The sequence below is a fragment of the Pristiophorus japonicus genome, chromosome 13 (genome assembly GCF_044704955.1).
Source record: "Pristiophorus japonicus isolate sPriJap1 chromosome 13, sPriJap1.hap1, whole genome shotgun sequence".
Classification (NCBI taxonomy): Eukaryota; Metazoa; Chordata; class Chondrichthyes; family Pristiophoridae; genus Pristiophorus; species Pristiophorus japonicus.
The window spans coordinates 88828039-88848005 of NC_091989.1; the positions used below are offsets into that span (position 1 = coordinate 88828039).

Below are 19967 nucleotides of genomic sequence, written 5' to 3' on the forward strand. Positions count from 1 at the left end.
GCAGCTGGCAGTATTGAGGGGAGCAGAGTCTAGCAACTCGCAGTTGAGACAATGAGAACCAAACTGCCATTGGCCCCTTTCGGACCATCAGGGTCTCACTCCTCAGATGTTCCTATACCTTAGGTACCCCCACCACCACTTTCTCCATTATCAGTCACTTCCTATCTTTATGTTCTTGCCTTCAAGCACTTAAGCATAAATTTTCTATTGATGAAATTAATGGGACAGAAATCATGGGCTTGGGGTGCGTGATTTCCTATTATGTGTGCCAGGAATGCACTATTAGTGAGTCTGCTGATGCATACAGTGATTAACAGACCATCTATAATCTGTTTTATTCCAGAACCAACACAATTTATCGAAGTTCCTTAGTAAAACACAGCTTTCTCACCTTATACTTGCCACTTCCTTTCCACTGTTGACTTTGCCATGGTCCCAAACTTAAACTTTTGGGGTGTTCCATTGAGTATTCAAATACATAATTCCCACAACATTCAATCCTGTTTTGAACCAGATATTTATCTGCCTTTTACATTAAAAAGGAGACACAGTAATTGAAATGGCATTCACTGCTTTGGCTGAGCGTCTATTCCAACTCGTGATGGGAATATTCTAATCTCGAGTCTCTCTTCGGGTTGTTAATGGTGTACTTGTGTCCTCTAGTTCTCCTTTTACAGTCCAAGTTAAATAGGCTGCTTAAATCCTTATTATCTACTCATATTAGAGTTTTAAGTGCCTGGGTCTTTTCCTATCATCATTTTATTTTCTCCAATGAAACCAAGCTCGGTAGGGGACTGCGCGGGGCAGCATGAGAGCATGCTGTCCTTTCATTGCGGGATCTAGCTTGAAACCCAGCCCCGAGAGTAGAGGGAGCACTCTTCCGGCTTGCTGCTCTATACTTGATCCGAAAGTGCTTGATGCTGACATTTGTTACGGTCTCATTCTTTAGTGAAAACAACCCATGCCTTGATCAGCACAAGGTCTCCCGATATATTTCCCAAAACAGCCTTTGTACAATAAGAACATAAGAAATAGGAGCAGAAGCAGGCCATACGGCCCCTCGAGCCTGCTCCGCCATTTAATACGATCATGGCTGATCCAATCATGGACTCAGGTCCACTTCCCTGCCCGCTCCCCATAACCCCTTATCCCCTTACTGGTTAAAAAACTGTCTGTCTTAAATTTATTCAATGTCCCAGCTTCCACAGCTCTCTGAGGCAGCGAACTCCACAGATCCACAACCCTCTAAGAAAAGAAATTTCTCCTCATCTCAGTTTTAAATGGGCGGCCCCTTATTCTAAGATTATGCCCCCTAGTTCTAGTCTTCCCCATCAGTGGAAACATTCTCTCTGCATCCACCTTGTCAAGCTCCCTCATAATCTTATACGTTTTGATAAGATCACCTCTCAATCTTCTGAATTCTAATGAGTGGAGGCCCAACCTCCTCAATCTTTCCTCATAAATCAACGCCCTCATCTTCAGAATCAACCTAGTGAACCTTCTCTGAACTATCTCCAAAGCAAGTATATCCTTTTGTAAATACGGAGACCAAAACTGCACGCAGATGAAGTATAATGTGGATAAATGTGAGGTTATCCACTTTGGTGGTAAAAACAGAGAGACAGACTATTATCTGAATGGTGACAGATTAGGAAAAGGGAAGGTGCAACGAGACCTGGGTGTCATGGTACATCAGTCATTGAAGGTTGGCATGCAGGTACAGCAGGCGGTTAAGAAAGCAAATGGCATGTTGGCCTTCATAGCGAGGGGATTTGAGTACAGGGGCAGGGAGGTGTTGCTACAGTTGTACAGGGCCTTGGTGAGGCCACACCTGGAGTATTGTGTACAGTTTTGGTCTCCTAACTTGAGGAAGGACATTCTTGCTATTGAGGGAGTGCAGCGAAGATTCACCAGACTGATTCCCGGGATGGTGGGACTGACCTATCAAGAAAGACTGGATCAACTGGGCTTGTATTCACTGGAGTTCAGAAGAATGAGAGGGGACCTCATAGAAACGTTTAAAATTCTGATGGGTTTAGACAGGTTAGATGCAGGAAGAATGTTCCCAATGTTGGGGAAGTCCAGAACCAGGGGTCACAGTCTAAGGATAAGGGGTAAGCCATTTAGGACCGAGATGAGGAGAAACTTCTTCACCCAGAGAATGGTGAACCTGTGGAATTCTCTACCACAGAAAGTAGTTGAGGCCAATTCACTAAATATATTCAAAATGGAATTAGATGAAGTCCTTACTACTCGGGGGATCAAGGGGTATGGCGAGAAAGCAGGAGGTGGGTACTGAAGTTTCATGTTCAGCCATGAACTCGTTGAATGGCGGTGCAGGCTGGAAGGGCTGAATGGCCTGCTCCTGCACCTATTTTCTATGTTTCTATGTTTCTATTCCAGGTGTGGCCTCACCAATAGCATGTATAATTGTAGCAAGACTTCCCCGCTTTTATACTCCATATCCTTTGCAATAAAGGCCAAGATTCCATTGGCCTTCCTGATCACTTGCTGTACCTGCATACTAATCTTTTGTGTTTCACGCACAAGTACCCCCAGGTCCCGCTGTACTGCAGCACTTTGCAATCTTTCTCCATTTAAATAATAACTTGCTCTTTGATTTTTTTTCTGCCAAAGTGCATGACCTCACACTTTCCAACATTATACTCCATCTGCCAATTTTTTGTCCACTCACTTAGCCTGTCTATGTCCTTTTGCAGATTTTTTGTGTCCTCCTCACACATTGTTTTTCCTCCCATCTTTGTATCGTCAGCAAACTTGGCTACATTACATTTGGTCCCTTCATCCAAGTCGTTAATATAGATTGTAAATAGTTGGGGTCCCAGCACTGATCTCTGCGGCACCCCACTAGTTACTGATTGCCAATCCAAGAATGAACTATTTATTCCGACTCTCTGTTTTCTGTTCATTAGCCAATCCTCTATCCAGGCTAATACATTACCCCCAACCCCGTGAACTTTTATCTTGTGCAGTAACCTTTTATGTGGCACCTTGTCAAATGCCTTCTGGAAGTCCAAATACACAACATCCACTGGTTCCCCTTTATCCACCCTCTTCGTTACATCCTCAAAGAATTCCAGCAAATTTGTCAAACATGACTTCCCCTTCATAAATCCATGCTGACTCTGCCTGACCGAATTATGCTTTTCCGAATGTCCTGCTACTGCTTCTTTAATAATGGCCTCCAACATTTTCCCAACCACAGATGTTAGGCTAACTGGTCGAGTTTCCTGCTTTTTGTCTGCCTCCTTTTTTTAAATAGGGGCGTAACATTTGCAGTTTTCCAACCTGCTGGGACCTCCCCAGAATCCAGGGAATTTTGGTAAATTACAACCAGTGTATCCACTATCCCTGCCGCTACTTCTCTTAAGACCCTAGGATGCAAGCCATCAGGTCCAGGGGATTTATCTGCCTTATCTCAGGATCCTCCCCATAGTAGGAATACAGAAGGATTTGCTGAAGTCTTTGCCAATCAGTCGGAGTTGGAGTAACACGTTTTGCCTGAACAAAGTTAATGAAGTATTGACACAAATATCAGAATAAATTCACATCAACAAGGCACTCTCATTGAGAGGTCAACAATCAGACCCAAATCCTTTTCCTCGTCCACTGTTACCAGTAGATTCAATGACTATGCGTTTCCTCGGTCAGTGTGTATCGTTTTCCATTTCTCCAAGTTAAAATCCATTCCTTTACCTAATCACTTAGTCCAGGTTAATGTGAATGCTATTGATCTCCCCTGACCACTCAGCTTGTAATATTACAGAATGTTCCATCGATGGTAGTTTTATTGTTCTTGAGTAGTGTGATTTACAGGGGAACCAGAGCAGACCCCTGTGAACCTCCATGAGTCACTGTTTTCTTTACTCCCCCACCCACCCACCCACACCCCGACCCCCTCCCATCCCGGACCCCCCCCACCCCACAAAGACAGTGCCACTGTTCTTACTTTTTGGTTTCGAGGATGATCTTAGCTTCTCCTTTACCAATGTTCCGAACCAGAAGAGTTTTCTGAGTGTTGTATTTGACAGGACACACGGAGAAGTTGATGAAGTCTGGGAAATCCAGAATAGCACGTGCCCCAACGGCTTTCACAGGCACCAAAAACTTCTCCCTCTCGGTAACACAGATCAAATTGTGGATATAGTCCTGAAGGAATAAAAGAGCAGTAATGGAACTGATTCTTTAATTCTTACCCCAAAAGAGGAGCAAATTCCACCAAGACAGCAAATCAAAAACTATATGAAGCTAAATGTTTGAGATATAAAGAGGAACTGTACATATGCAAAAATAAATGGGAACAATGTGGGCAGCACTCATTTTTATTAATAGCACAAGGGGCCCAAGTTTCCACATGATTCGCGCCTGATTTTTTAGGAGCAACTGGTGGAGAACGGACTATTTTAGAAATCGCAATTCTCCACATTTTTTTTTCTGCAGTTCTAGTCAGGTAGAACAGTTCTAGTTTAGAATTTTTTCTTCAAAAGGGGGCGTGTCCGGCCACTGACGCCTGATTTGAAAGTTTCCACAGTGAAAATGTACTCCAAACTAAAGTAGAATGGAGCCAGTGAAGATTTTTGTAGAACTGAAAAAACCTGTTCTACACATTAAAAAATCAGGAGCAGGTTACAAATTAGGCGTCCAGAACGAGGTGGGGGAGAGAGGGGGGGGAAGGGAACTCATTAAATTCGACAATAAATCCTTATTTATACTTCTACAAATATTATACAAATAAATCCAACCTGAATAAACATTTATAAGCCAAGAAAAGATTAAATAAACCATCTTCCTACCTGTGTGAAAGTGCAGATGTTCGTGCCGCTGAGCGGGAGGGGGAGGGAGAGAGAGAGAGGGGGGGGGGGGGGAGGGAGAGTGAGAGAGAGGGGGGAGGGAGGGAGAGAGAGAGAGGGGAGGGAGAGGGAGAGAGTGAGAGAGATGGGGAGGGAGGGAGAGAGAGAGAGGGGGAGGGAGGGAGAGAGAGAGAGGGGGAGGGAGGGAGAGAGAGAGGGGGAGGGAGAGAGAGAGAGAGAGGGGGAGGGAGAGAGAGAGAGAGAGAGGGGGAGGGAGAGAGAGAGAGAGAGGGGGAGGGAGAGAGAGAGAGAGAGAGAAGAGAGAGAGGGACGGAGGGAGAGAGAGAGGGGGAGGGAGGGAGGGAGGGAGGGAGGGAGGGAGAGAGAGAGAGAGAGAGAGAGAGAGAGGGAGAGAGAGAGAGAGAGAGAGAGAGGTCGGGTCTTGTTGGGGGCGGGGAGCAGGAGCTGGCCGTGGGAGGAGCCTTATCCACGCAGCCCCAGTGAGGCCATTCAGCCAGGGCTAGGGTCTGCGTGTTTCGGGCCCCTCCCACACAGTTCGGCGCCTGGAGCTACTGCACTTGCGTGCCGACTGTAGCGCGCATGTGCAGAGGTCCCGGTACTGTTTTCACCATCAGGCATCTGCTCTTAGAAGACATCTTTTTGGTGCATTTCTAAGGAAAATAGATGATACTGATTGCATTTATATCGTGCTTTTCATCTCAGGATATTCCAAAGTGCTTCAAGCCTATAAAGTGCTTCTGAACTGCAGTCACTGTTGAAATGTAGTGGCCCAGAATGTCTCCTGAAATCAAAGCAGCCTAATTAAAGGTGCAAATAACCTTCCGAATGTACTAGGGGACAGTGAGTCCAGTGAGAAGGAGGAACTGAAGGATATCCTTATTAGGCAGGAAATTGTGTTAGGGAAATTGATGGGATTGAAGGCCGATAAATCCCCAGGGCCTGATAGTCTGCATCCCAGAGTGCTCAAGGAAGCGGCCCTAGAAATAGTGGATGCATTGGTGATCATTTTCCAACAGTCTATCGACTCGGAATCAGTTCCTATGGACTGGAGGGTTGCTAATGTAATACCATTTTTTTTAAAAAGGAGGGAGAGAGAAAACAGGCAATTATAGACCGGTTAGCTTGACATCAGTAGTGGGGAAAATGTTGGAATCAATCATGAAGGATGAAATAGCAGCGCATTTGGAAAGCAGTGGCAGGATCGGACCAAGTCAGTATGGATTTATGAAAGGGAAATCGTGCTTAATGAATCTTCTGGAATATTTTGAGGATGTAACTAGCAGAGTGGACAAGGGAGAACCAGTGGATGTGGTGTATTTGGACTTTCAGAAGGCTTTTGACAAGGTCCCGCACAACAGATTGGTGTGCAAAATCAAAGCACATGGTATTGGGGGTAATGTACTGACATGGATTGGGAACTGGTTGGCAGACAGGAAGCAGAGAGTCGGGATAAACGGGTCCTTTTCAGAATGGCAGGCAGTGACTAGTGAAGTGCCGCAGGGCTCAGTGCTGGGACCCCAGCTCTTTACAATATACATTAACGATTTGGATGAAGGAATAGAGTGTAATATCTCCAAGTTTGCAGATGACATTAAATTGGGTGGTGGTGTGAGCTGTGAGGAAGACGCTAAGAGGCTGCAGGGTGACTTGGACAGGTTAGGTGAGTGGGAAAATGCATGGCAGATGCAGTATAATATGGATAAATGTGAGGTTATCCATTTTGGGGACAAAAACATGAAGGCAGAATATTATCTGAATGGCAGCAGACTAGGAAAAGGGGAGGGACAACGAGACCTGGGTGTCATGGTTCATCAGTCACTGAAAGTGGACACGCAGGTACAGCAGGCGGTAAAGAAGGCAATTGGTATGTTGGCCTTCATAGCTAGGGGATTTGAATATAGAAGCAGGGAGGTCTTACTGCAGTTGTTCAGGGCCTTAGTGAGGTCTCACCTGGAATATTGTGTTCAGTTTTGGTCTCCTAGTCTGAGGAAGAACATTCTTGCTATTGAGGGAGTGCAGCGAAGGTTCACCAGACTGATTCCAGGGATGGCTGGGCTGTCATATGAGGAGAGACTGGATCAACTGGGTCTTTAATCACTGGGGTTTAGAAGGATGAGAGGGGATCTCATAGAATCATATAAGACTCTGAAGGGACTGGACAGGTTAGATGCGGGAAGAATGTTTCTGATGTTGGGGAAGTCCAGAACCAGGGGACATAGTCTTAGAATAAGGGATAGGCCATTTAGGACTGAGATGAGGAGAAACTTTTTCACTCAGAGATTTGCTAACCTGTGGAATTCCCTGCCGCAGAGAGTTGTTGATGCCAGTTCACTGGATATATTCAAGAGGGAGTTAGATAAGGCTCTTACTGTTAAGGGGATCAAGGGGCATGGAGAGAAAGCAGGAAAGGGGTACTGAAGGAATGATCAGCCATGATCTTATTGAATGGTGGTGCAGGCTCGAAGGGCCGAATGGCCTACTCCTGCACCTATTTTCAATGTTTCAATGTTTCTATCAGACATTTGTGTCGGGTATTAATATCCAATTTAAAATTTATTGGACTGCAAAGCTGGATTCACAAACAACATGGCCCAGTTAACCGTTGGATACTACTGGAGATTCAGGTTCCCTGTATCCTTGATTTCCAGAGTATTAAAATTGCCCATAATCCAGTACACGCACCATTTGGTTCTGCAGCGATGGCGAGGGTGAGTGTGAGTTGCAAGTGCGCCCAAGAATCAGAGGAAAAACAGCAATCAGATCTACACGAGATCATTCTCTTCCCCACAGCTCCTGGTATTGTATGGCCTAGCAAACCATCTAAACTGTAATGCAACAACATTTTTGGAGCAATATAAAGCTGTCTTTAAGGGAGCAGAGAGGAGTACATTGCCGGCGCAGAATTGTCCAGATTGGGGCGAAGGGGGAGGGGGGGGTGACTTTACCAACTGATCACTAAATCATGAAGCTGCTGTTGCTTAAGGGGAACAAGACAATTATAACTATTTTTTTTTTTTTGAAATTCGTAGCCAATCGTTCCAATTCTTTGTCAAATCACAAACGCCAGAGGTCACCTTGCACACGCCAAGGATCACTCTGCGCCAATGCTCTTAGCCAAAAGGCCTAGAGCCACTGCACCGTTCCTGGAAGTACTGCAATACCAGGTTCGTGCCATGGAGGTGGATGGGTCAGGTCCCCCACACACCTCCATGGAGGTGGATGGGTCAAGCCACCCCTCAGCTCGATTGGCCAATGCAGCTGGTTCTTATAATTACTCTTGGCAGGTTAGTTAATGCTTAGAACCAGCCATATGTGGATGAAGCATGGAAATTCAATTTTAATGAGAAATATGGACACCAGTATGGGAACGTGGTAGGAAAAATAGCAAACACTGGACACTAGGACAACCTGTTCGAACCCAGCATCCAATGTTGTGAGGTCAGCATGGAAAGCTGCGTGGGGGTGCGGGGTGGGGGGGGCGGTGTTGGAAGAGGAGCCTTTGCAATATATCCTAAGAGCAATACTGCCTCCAAAATCTATTTTGAAAATGTTGGCCAATTGTTCAGGTAGCTCAGCGAGAGGAAGCTTGCAGGGAACATTAAAACGGACTGCAAAAGCTTCGATAGATATGTAAAGAGAAAACGGTTAGTAAAGACAAACGTAGGTCCCCTGCAGTCAGAATCAGGGGAAGTCATAACAGGGAACAAAGAAATGGCAGACCAATTTAACAATTACTTTGGTTCGGTATTCACTAAGGATGACACAAACAACCTTCCGGATATAAAAGGGGTCAGAGGGTCTAGTAAGAAGGAGGAACTGAGGGAAATCCTTATTAGTCAGGAAATTGTGTTGGGGAAATTGATGGGATTGAAGGCCGATAAATCCCCAGGGCCTGATGGACTGCATCCCAGAGTACTTAAGGAGGTGGAAATAGCGGATGCATTGACAGTCATTTTCCAACATTCCATAGACCCTGGATCAGTTCCTATGGAGTGGAGGGTAGCCAATGTAACCCCACTTTTTAAAAAAGGAGGGAGAGAGAAAACAGGGAATTATAGACCGGTCAGCCTGACATCGGTAGTGGGTAAAATGATGGAATCAATTATTAAGGATGTCATAGCAGCGCATTTGGAAAGAGGTGACATGATAGGTCCAAGTCAGCATGGATTTGTGAAAGGGAAATCATGCTTGACAAATCTTCTGGAATTTTTTGAGGATGTTTCCAGTAGAGTGGACAAGGGAGAACCAGTTGATGTGGTGTATTTGGACTTTCGACAAAGTCCCACACAAGAGATTAATGTGCAAAGTTAAGAACATAAGAACATAAGAATTAGGAATAGGAGTAGGCCATCTAGCCCCTCGAGCCTGCTCCGCCATTCAATAAGATCATGGCTGATCTGGCCGTGGACTCAGCTCCACTTACCCGCCCGCTCCCCGTAACCCTTAATTCCCTTATTGGTTAAAAATCTATCTATCCGTGACTTGAATACATTCAATGAGCTAGCCTCAACTGCTTCCCTGGGCAGAGAATTCCACAGATTCACAACCCTCTGGGAGAAGAAATTCCTTCTCAACTCGGTTTTAAATTGGCTCCCCCGTATTTTGAGGCTGTGCCCCCTAGTTCTAGTCTCCCCTACCAGTGGAAACAACCTCTCTGCCTCTATCTTGTCTATCCCTTTCATGATTTTAAATGTTTCTTCAAGATCACCCCTCATCCTTCTAAACTCCAACGAGTAAAGACCCAGTCTACTCAATCTATCATCATAAGGTAACCCCCTCATCTCCGGAATCAGCCTAGTGAATCGTTTCTGTTCCCCCTCCAAAGCTAGTATATCCAACCTTAAGTAAGGTGACCAAAACTGCACGCAGTACTCCAGGTGCGGCCTCACCAATACCCTATACAGTTGCAGCAGGATCTCCCTGCTTTTGTACTCCATCCCTCTCGCAATGAAGGCCAACATTCCATTCGCCTTCCTGATTGCCTGCTTCACCTGCAAACTATCCTTCTGTCATTCATGCACAAGGATCCTTGGAGATGGAGCAAGCGGTGTCCACCGGTACGCTCGCGGCCTTCCGCGAGAGGTGGGCACCGGAGGGACTGGAGTGCATCATCACGCCCGGCAACCAAATTTTAATTTGATTTTACGGTTTTTTTTAAGTTTAATTTGTTTTAATTGCCGGTGCTTTTAGTGTCCCCCTTCCCTTTTATAGGGGGCACTGGAAAAATTTGACTTTAGCGCCCCAAAAAAAAAAAAAAAAACCAAAAAAAAAAAAAGGGGGGCCTTGAAAATGTCTGCTGTGTCACCCAGGTCGGGTGGCATGGTTTTAATGTTTTATGTTTCTGCAGGTTAACTCAAAAGAGTTTCATGCACAAGGACCAATCGTAGAGCAGTGGAGGCGTGTCCTGCACAGTTGGAGCTGTGAGCAGTGAGAGGAGCAGCTATCAACTTTGGCTCCTGCCTGGAGAGCCCTGAGACCAGCCCAGGAAGAGAAGGAAGGAAGGGGCTTCAACACCACTTCTACCCAGAGGGAGAGGAGGAGAAAAGAAAACATTTTCATCACATTTTTACCATTTCTGCAAGGAGTTGGAGAGAGGGGGAAAAGACAAACAACATCCAGTGTGGAAGGAGGGAGACTCTACACTTTCTACAGGTGGGTGTGGGTGCATTTCCCAAAAAGACTTTGTTGTATCGGTGGGGGGAGGAAAGAAGACCACTGAGGGCCGGAACATCGCGGGGGGTGTGTGTGTGTGTGGTAGTGTGCGTGGGGGCCGTGCTTACAACTAGGCCCCCCCCCACAATTGGAACCCCCCCCCACCCCCCCCACATTTGCCTAGCCTGGGATAGCTGGAGCTACCAGGCTGAAGATTCTTTAATCACCCAATTAACATCTTTAGGAGTGTGTGCCTGGTGGCTCTAGCTATCCCAGGTGAAGACGTCTTCTCCCCTCACCTGAAGACCATCCCAAAGACTGTGTTTTTTGTGTGTTTTTGCCATCTGGGGAGTGCACCCACCCACAGCTGCGAGGGGAGACCTGCCCTTGCAGCCCCCCCCCCTTCCCACCCCCCTCTCTCTTTCTCCGTTACTCTCTGTTTCTCCCCTCTCTCTCTGAGAGCCCTTTCTTCCGAATTTTTAAAAAAAAAACAATTGAGACAACTGAGCAGAGGGAGCAAGGCCTCTCCCCAATTGCCAACGAGGGGAGAGGTGCCTCGTTAAGGGCTCCTCTGCTCAGTGAATATACGAGGCCATTAAAGACCATTAAGGCCTGTGACTTTGGGGTGGGTGTAGCCCTTAAAGGGACCCCGTGATGGCGACCCCATCCACGCCGGTGGCAGGGCCAGCGAAGACATATGCGCAGGTGGCAATCGCTTCCACGGCACCTCCTGCGCCACCCGCTGCCCTGCCACCATTCAGACTCATTATGAAGAAACACGGGGTCAAGAGCTACACTCACCCCACAATGAGCATCGAAGAGTGCGTGCGGGCGATGGCTGGGGTAGTCGGCCCCTCGGCCATTGTCGCGGCCTCCAAGATGTCTGGGAAGGCTGTTTTCTTCCTGGGGTCGGAGCGGGCGGTGTCCCTGGCCCTCGAAAGGGGGCTCACGGTGGGCGGGACGTTCCTGCCGGTGGATCCTCTCGAGGCCACCGCGCAGAGGGTCATTGTGTCGAACGTCCCGCCCTTTGTTCCCGCTGAGCTCCTCCTCCCTCACCTACAACAACTGGGGGAGGTAAGGTCAGGGATCAACCCCATACCGCTCGGCCTCAGGGAGAACAGCCTGCGCCACGTGTTCTCCTTCCGCCGCCAGCTCTTTGTTCGGCTGGCGCGGGAGGACACGACGGAGGGAAATTTTAATGTGGTGCACGAGGGGACTGCCTACCGCGTCTTCTGGACGTCGGACGGCGTGCGGTGCCATGCCTGCAAGGAGGTGGGGCACGTTCGCAAGAACTGCCCCGCCTCCAAGGCCGCCAAACCACCGAAGGCGGCCAAGGCTGGCGCCGCCGCCACCCCTCCCCCTAGTTGCGTCCGCGTGCCGGGAGCCGTAGGTGCGCGGGCATCGTCGGAGGCCTTTGTTTTCAGGGCCTCCGGCGGGGGGGAGGGAGAGCGTCCGAGCGGAAAGAAGGCGCGGAACAAGAAGAAACATCTAGAGGCGGGTCCCCTCAGTGCGCCAGATGATTTGACCACCGCGCTCAGCCCAACCCCGTCACCGGCGAGCGCGGGGTGCCCCGAGCCCGTGCCCGAGCCCTTGAACAACACCACAGAGGGGCCCGGGCGCGGGCAAGAAAAGGAAAAGGGGGGGGCGGAGCGGGAGGCCTCAGCAGACATGGAGGTCTCCCTGACTCCACGCGCCCCCAGGAACAAAAAGAGGCACCGCCCCAATGAGGCGGAGGGGGAACAACATCCCTCCGCGGAGGAGGCGGTGCCCGCCGCGTGTCCCGCGTCCCCCACCAGCGCCCCCAAATTGCGCTGCAGGCGCGAGGAGTCTTTCCCCGGGGAGGGTGAGGCAGTCGAGGCTGCCCAGCCGCTGCCTCCTGGGGAGGGCGTGGAAGATCTGCCTGTCGTGGGGGGCGTGGGACCAGAGGAAGAATGCGTAGCCGCCGGGTCGAGCGTCCCGGGGACCGAGGCGGGCGGGGTCGAAAAGGCCGAACCTGAGCCCGCCCAGCCAATACCCAACTTCCCCCGGGATTTGCTCGACTCGGTAGAAACTGAAAAAATAGGAAAGTTTAATGAATCCGTACACGCTGGGCTGGGGGGAGGCGGCGGGGAGGGGGAAGAACAACAACCCTCGCCCCCTACTTTGGAGCTGAGGGACTTGGTGGACCTGGAGAATTTTCTAAACCAGGTCTCTCCGTGTTCCCCGGCTCCTGGGGCGGAGGAGGAACCCCTTCCGCTGTCGCTTCCCGACCCAGCCCCAATTTTAAAAGAGCCCAGTGGGGACTCCTCTGCCGACGATCCTGGGGGTGGGATCGGGGCAGAGCCAGGGCCAGATGGAGCGGCCGGGCCGTTTGCCGTACCTCGTGCGGTCGACGGGCCGGCTGCTAGCGGCGACCTCCCGGAGGGGGACGGGGACTCGGTGGAGGACGCGGGTGAAGATCTCGAGTCCATCGCCAGTGAGGCGGTGGATCTGCTCGCGGCCGCCACTGAGACCCTCCTCATTCCCGCAGAGGAACTCCGGGACTTTTTGGTCCAGTGCCGGGGTCGCCGCGACCAAGCCCGTCTGGCCCTGGAAAGATGGTCCGAGCCGGGGCTGCTCGTCGCGTCCGTCCGCGCCGCCGCTAAAACCATGGCCGCGGGCGGGCCCTTATTAAAGGCTCAAGGCCTTGAGCTGCGCCGGCTCAAAAAGTTCCTCGCTGGGCTGCTGAAGGAGCGGAGTTCAACAAAAGACTCCGCTCCCTCCCCCACAATAGGTTAAGGTAGAGGTTGCACTATGCTTTTGCCATGAAGATAACCATAGCCAGCCTCAACATCAACGGCGGCAGAGGGGCACGCCCTAGATTTGACAATTTTTCGCTCCTGCGGGAGGGGAAATATGCGGTGTGCTTCCTGCAAGAAACCCACACCGTTCCGGGAGACGAAGCCACGTGGCTCCTGGAATGGCAAGGAGAGGTCCGCATGAGCCACCTCACCGCCATTTCTAGTGGGGTGGCCATCTTGCTGGGCCCGCATTTTCAGCCGGAGATCTTGGGGGTCGAGGAGCCCGTGCCAGGCCGCTTGCTGCACGTAACGGTTCGCCTGGGGGACGTGCCGCTCCATCTCGTGAACGTGTACGCCCCTCATCCCGGCCCGCAGCAAACGCGCTTCTTTGAAGAGGTGTCCGCTCTTCTTGGCTCCGTCGACGTCGGCGACTGCATTGTCCTCGGGGGGGATTTTAGCTGCACCCTCGAGGCGAGGGACCGCTCCGGTGCCCCACAGTGCATGACGGCGATGGAGAAGTTGAGGGACCTGGTCGGGTCCTTCGACTTGGTGGACGTCTGGCGAAATCTCCACCCCGACTCCAGCGCCTTTACTTGGGTGAGGCCTGGAGTTGGATGGTCTAGAGTCGACCGCCTTTACGTGTCTCGGGCGTACGTTTCCTGCGTCCCGGCGGCCTCCATGCGGCCGGTGCCGTGTTCGGACCACCACCTGGTGTGGGCGGAGCTCGCTTCGCTCCGCGCGAGGACGGGGTCCGCGTACTGGCACTTTAACAATCGGCTGCTGGAGGACGTGCGGTTCCAGGACTCGTTCCGTCGATTCTGGTCCGACTGGAGAAGGAAGCAGGGGGGCTTCCCCTCCTTGAGGCTATAGTGGGACGTGGGCAAGGCTCACGTCCGCGTCTTCTGTCAAGAGTACGCGAGGGGGTCGACCAAGAGGCGGGCGGCCAGAGTCGGGCGCCTAGAAAAAGAGGTGCTCGACCTGGAATCCCGTCTCGGTCAAGTCGTCCAGGACCTGGCCCTGCGGACGGTGTACGAAGCGAAGAAGGCCGCGCTGAAGGACCTGCAGCTCGTCGGGTCCCGAGGCGCGTTCGTGAGGTCGCGGATCCGGTTCCTGCGGGATCTGGACCGCGGCTCCCCCTTCTACTCGCTGGAAAAAAGGCAGAGTGTCCGTAAGCAGCTCTTGACGCTGCTGGCCGACGACGGCTCTCTCGTCTCGGATCCGGAGGGCGTCAACAACAGGGTCCGTGAATATTACGGGGCTCTGTTCTCTCCGGATCCGTCCAGCGAGGAAGCGCGTAGAGTTTTGTGGGAGGACCTGCCGAAGGTCGGCCCGGAGGGCGCCGAAAATCTGGAAGCTCCGCTAAGCCTGGCAGAGCTGACCGGTGCCCTCGCCCGGCTCTCGAGGGGAAAATCCCCGGGGCTGGACGGGCTGACCGTGGAGTTCCACAGGGCGTTCTGGGACGTCCTGGGGAGCGACTACGCGCGGGTCCTGGGGGAAAGTCTGGCGACCGGGGAGATGCCCCTCTCTTGGCGCAGGGCAGTCATCGTCCTGCTGCCTAAGAAGGGCGATCTCCGCCTCCTTAAGAACTGGCGCCCGGTCTCCCTCCTCAGCACGGACTACAAAATCTTCGCCAGGGCGATGTCTGCTCGCCTTGGTGCCGTGCTGGACCACATGATCCACCCCGACCAGTCCTACACGGTCCCGGGCCGGACAATCCACGATAACATCCATCTGGTCCGGGACCTCATCCATTGTTCCCAGGAGGCTGGTCTGTCGGTCGCCTTCCTATCCCTCGACCAAGAGAAGGCGTTCGACAGGGTGGATCACGACTATCTGCTCGGAACTCTGCGCGCTTTCGGGTTCGGGACGCATTTCGTCGCCCGGATCCGACTTTTGTACGCCGCCGCGGAGTGTCTGATTAAGGTTAACGGGTCCTTGACGGCGCCCCTTCGCTTTAGGAGAGGGGTGCGCCAGGGATGCCCCATGTCCGGCCAGTTATATGCTGTTTGCGTGGAGCCTTTCCTGCGCCTCTTGCGGACGAGGTTGACGGGACTGGCTCTGCAAGGGCCGGGCGTGGAGGTCGTCCTCTCGGCTTACGCCGATGACGTGCTCCTCGCGGTAGAGGATCCCGCTGACCTGCGGAGGATGCGTGAGTGCCAGGAGATTTACTCGGCCGCGTCCTCCGCCAGGATCAACTGGGAGAAATGTTCCGGACTCCTGGTGGGTCAGTGGCGGGTGGACTCCCTGCCGGAGGAGCTCAGGCCTTTTGCCTGGAGCACGACCCATCTCCTCTATCCGGGAGTCTACCTTAGCCCCGACGAGGGAGCCTGGCCGGCGAACTGGCAGGAGCTGGAGGCCAAGGTCGCCGCTCGCCTAGGGCGCTGGACAGGACTGCTCCGAGTGCTGTCCTACAGGGGTCGAGCGCTAGTCATAAACCAGCTGGTGGCCGCAATGTTGTGGTACCGGCTGGTCACTTTGACCCCTCCCCCTGCATTTGTCGCCAAGATACAGAAGAAGCTGGTGGACTTCTTCTGGAACAACAGGAAGCACTGGGTCTCTGCCGCGGTCCTGAGTCTCCCGCTTGAGGAGGGCGGTCAGTCGTTGGTGTGCGTCAGCGCCCAGCTCGCGACTTTCCGTCTTCAGACTCTGCAGAGATACCTTTACGTCGAGCCCCCTCCTAGGTGGTGTGCTCTGGCGAGGTATTTCTTCCGCCAGCAGCGCGACCTCAATTATGACACGCAGCTCCTGTTTGTGAACTTGGGGGGTGCCAGGACCGCCCTCCGGGAGCTGCCTGTCTTTTACAGGGAACTCATCAGGGTCTGGAACAAAGTCTCCACCAAGCGCAGCTCTCCGCCGGCTGGAGTGGCGGCCGTCCTGCAGGAACCGCTGCTCGGGAATCCGTACTTCCACGGCCGAGGTTTTATGTGGCGGTCGGAAGAGAGGGCTGTGGCTGGTGAGGTGACCAGGGTCAGGGACCTGCTCGATGGCGGAGGAGCGGGCTGGATGGCGCCAGACACGCTGGCGCGGCGCCTAAATTCTGCCAACGTCCGCCACGCGGCCGATGCCATCGAGTCGCTAAAAACAGCTCTGGGCCCTGACTCCGTTAGGTGTATCGAGGAGGCTCAAGCACGTGGGGAGATCCCGTCCGAACTGACCCCCGTCCGGACGGAATTCCTCATCGGCGCCAAACCCCGGAACCTCCCTCGGGGGCCGGCGCCTCACAACTTGAGCCGCCTCGGGGAAATCCCCTCCGTGCCTTTCAGTTCCGCGCGGAGGGGTTTCCTGTACGGGCTGCTCCTGCACACCCTCAACTTTGCCATCCTCGCCGGCCGTCCGGACACGCCATGGCGTACCATCTTGCCGTCCGGAGGAGGCGGGGGTCCCCGATGGAGGGCACTCTACGCAGGGGTCCTCCCACTATTCATCGGGGACTTGGCCTGGAGGGTGGTGCACGGAGCAGTGCCGTGCAACAAATTTTTAAGCCGGTTCACGGACTCCCAGGCCGCCTGCAATTTCTGCGGTCTGGAGGAGTCCGTGTTCCATGTTTTTATTGAGTGCACGAGGTTGCAGCCCCTGTTCCACTATTTGAAGGGGCTGCTCCTGAAATTCTGGCTGCACTTCAGTCCCACTCTCCTGATCTTTGGGCATCCTGTGCGGAGGGGAGCGGGTAGGTCCGAAGGCCTCCTCGTAGGACTGCTCCTGGGCACGGCCAAGGATGCCATCAGCCGGTCCAGGCAGCGGGCGGTCGAGGGGGTCGTTCAACCTGACTGCCTGCCTCTCTTCCGCTCTTACATCCGGTCCAGGGTGTCCTTGGAGATGGAGCACGCGGTGTCCACCGGTACGCTCGCGGCCTTCCGCGAGAGGTGGGCACCGGAGGGACTGGAGTGCATCATCACGCCCGGCAACCAAATTTTAATTTGATTTTACGTTTTAAAGTTTAATTTGTTTTAATTGCCGGTGCTTTTAGTGTCCCCCTCTCCTTTTATAGGGGGCACTGGGGAAAATTGTGAATTTAGTGCCCAAAAAAAAACACAAAAAAAAAAAAAGGGGGGGGGAAAAAAGGGCCTTGTAAATGTCTGAAGTGTCACCCAGGTCGGGTGGCACCGTTTAATGTTTTATGTTTTGCAGGTGAACTCCAAAAAGAGTTTCATGCACAAGGACCAATCGTAGAGCAGTGGAGGCGTGTCCTGCACAGTTGGAGCTGTGAGCAGTGAGAGGAGCAGCTATCAACTTTGGCTCCTGCCTGGAGAGCCCTGAGACCAGCCCAGGAAGAGAAGGAAGGAAGGGGCTTCAACACCACTTCTACCCAGAGGGAGAGGAGGAGAAAAGAAAACATTTTCATCAACTTTTTACCATTCTGCAAGGAGTTGGAGAGAGGGGGAAAAAACCAACAACATCCAGTGTGGAAGGAGGGAGAATCTACACTTTCTACAGGTGGGTGTGGGTGCATTTCCCAAAAAGACTTTGTTGTATCGGTGGGGGGAGGAAAGAAGACCACTGAGGGCCGGAACATCGCGGGGGGTGTGTGTGTGTGTGGTAGTGTGCGTGGAGGCCGTGCTTACAACGAGGCCCCCCCCCCACAATTGGAACCCCCCCCACCCCCCCCACATTTGCCTAGCCTGGGATAGCTGGAGCTACCAGGCTGAAGTTTCTTTAAATCACCAATTAACATCGTTAGGAGTATGTGCCTGGTGGCTCTAGCTACCCCAGGTGAAGACGTCTTCTCCCCCCACCTGAAGACCAACCCAAAGACTGTGCTTGTGTGTTTTGCCATCTGGGGAGTGCACCCACCCACAGCTGCGAGGGGAGACCTGCCCTCGCAGCCCCCCCCCCCCTTCCCACCCCCCTCTCTCTTTCTCCGTTACTCTCTGTTTCTCCCCTCTCTCTCTGAGAGCCCTTTCTTCCTAATTTTTAAAAAAAAACAATTGAGACAACTGAGCAGAGGGAGCAAGGCCCCTCCCCAATTGCCAACGAGGGGAGAGGTGCCTCATTAAGAGCTCCTCTGCTCAGTCAAACCAAACGAGGCCAATCAAGACCATTAAGGCCTGTGACTTTGGGGTGGGTGTAGCCCTTAAAGGGACCCCGTGATGGCGACCCCATCCACGCCGGTGGCAGGGCCAGCGAAGACGTATGCGCAGGTGGCAACCGCTTCCACGGCACCTCCTGCGCCACCCGCTGCCCTGCCACCTTTCAGACTTATAACCAGGAAACACGGGGTCAAGAGCTACACTCACCCCACAATGAGCATTGAGGAGTGCGTGCGGGCGATGGCTGGGGTAGTCGGCCCCTCGGCCATTGTCGCGGCCTCCAAGATGTCTGGGAAGGCTGTTTTCTTCCTGGGGTCGGAGCGGGCGGTGTCCCTGGCCCTTGAAAAGGGGCTCACGGTGGGCGGGACGTTCCTGCCAGTGGACCCTCTCGAGGCCACCGCGCAGAGGGTCATCATATCGAACGTCCCGCCCTTTGTTCCCGCTGAGCTCCTCCTCCCTCACCTACAACAACTGGGGGAGGTAAGGTCGGGGATCAACCCCATACCGCTCGGCCTCAGGGAGAACAGCCTGCGCCACGTGTTCTCCTTCCGCCGCCAGCTCTTTGTCCGGCTGGCGCGGGAGGAGACGACGGAGGGGAACTTTAATGTGGTGCACGAGGGGACTGCCTACCGCGTCTTTTGGACGTCGGACGGCGTGCGGTGCCATGCCTGCAGGGAGGTGGGGCATGTTCGTAAGAACTGCCCCGCCTCCAAGGCCGCCAAACCACCGAAGGCGGCCAAGGCTGGCGCCGCCGCCACCCCTCCCCCTAGTTGCGTCCGCGTGCCGGGAGCCGTAGGTGCGCGGGCATCGTCGGAGGCCTTTGTTTTCAGGGCCTCCGGCGGGGGGGAGGGAGAGCGTCCGACCGGAAAGAAGGCGCGGAAGAAGGCAAAACATCAAGAGGCGGGTCCCCTCAGTGCGCCAGATAATTTGACCACCGCGCTCAGCCCAACCCCGTCACCGGCGAGCGCGGGGTGCCCCGAGCCCGTGCCCGAGCCCTTGAACAACACCACAGAGGGGCCCGGGCGCGGGCAAGAAAAGGAAAAGGGGGGGGCGGAGCGGGAGGCCTCGGCAGATATGGAGGTCTCCCTGACTCCGCGCGCCCCCAGGAACAAAAAGAGGCACCGCCCCAATGAGGCGGAGGGGGAACAACATCCCTCCGCGGAGGAGGCGGTGCCCGCCGCGTGTCCCGCGTCCCCCACCAGCGCCCCCAAATTGCGCTGCAGGCGCGAGGAGTCTTTCCCCGGGGAGGGTGAGGCAGTCGAGGCTGCCCAGCCGCTGCCTCCTGGGGAGGGCGTGGAAGATCTGCCTGTCGTGGGGGGCGTGGGGCCAGTGGAAGAATGCGTAGCCGCCGGGTCGAGCGTCCCGGGGACCGAGGCGGGCGGGGCCGAAAAGGCCGAACCTGAGCCCGCCCAGCTATTATCCAACTTCCCCCGGGAGTCGCTCGACCCGGCAGAAATACAAACTATTGAGAAATTTAATGACACTGTAGATGCTGGGCCGAGGGGTGGCAGCGGGGAGGGGGAGGAACACCCACCCTCGCCCCTTACTTTGGAGCTGGTGCATTTGGGGAGCCTGGGGATTTCCTATGGCCGGGTCTCTCCTTGTTCCCCAGTTCCTGGGGCGGAGGGGGAACCCCTTCCGCTGTCATTTCCCGACCCAGCACCATTTTTAAAAGAACCCAGTGGGGACTCCTCTGC

The 19967-nt window shown here is 53.4% G+C and overlaps 1 protein-coding gene across 1 annotated transcript in view; it reads right to left on the minus strand.

Annotated features, from left to right (window-relative positions):
• Window positions 1–19967, minus strand: part of hydin (HYDIN axonemal central pair apparatus protein) — a 1725340-nt gene that overhangs the window by 1576806 nt on the left and 128567 nt on the right. The window contains 1 exon segment of the mRNA XM_070897728.1: window positions 3971–4170. Within this exon segment, the coding sequence (XP_070753829.1) occupies window positions 3971–4170 (200 nt within the window).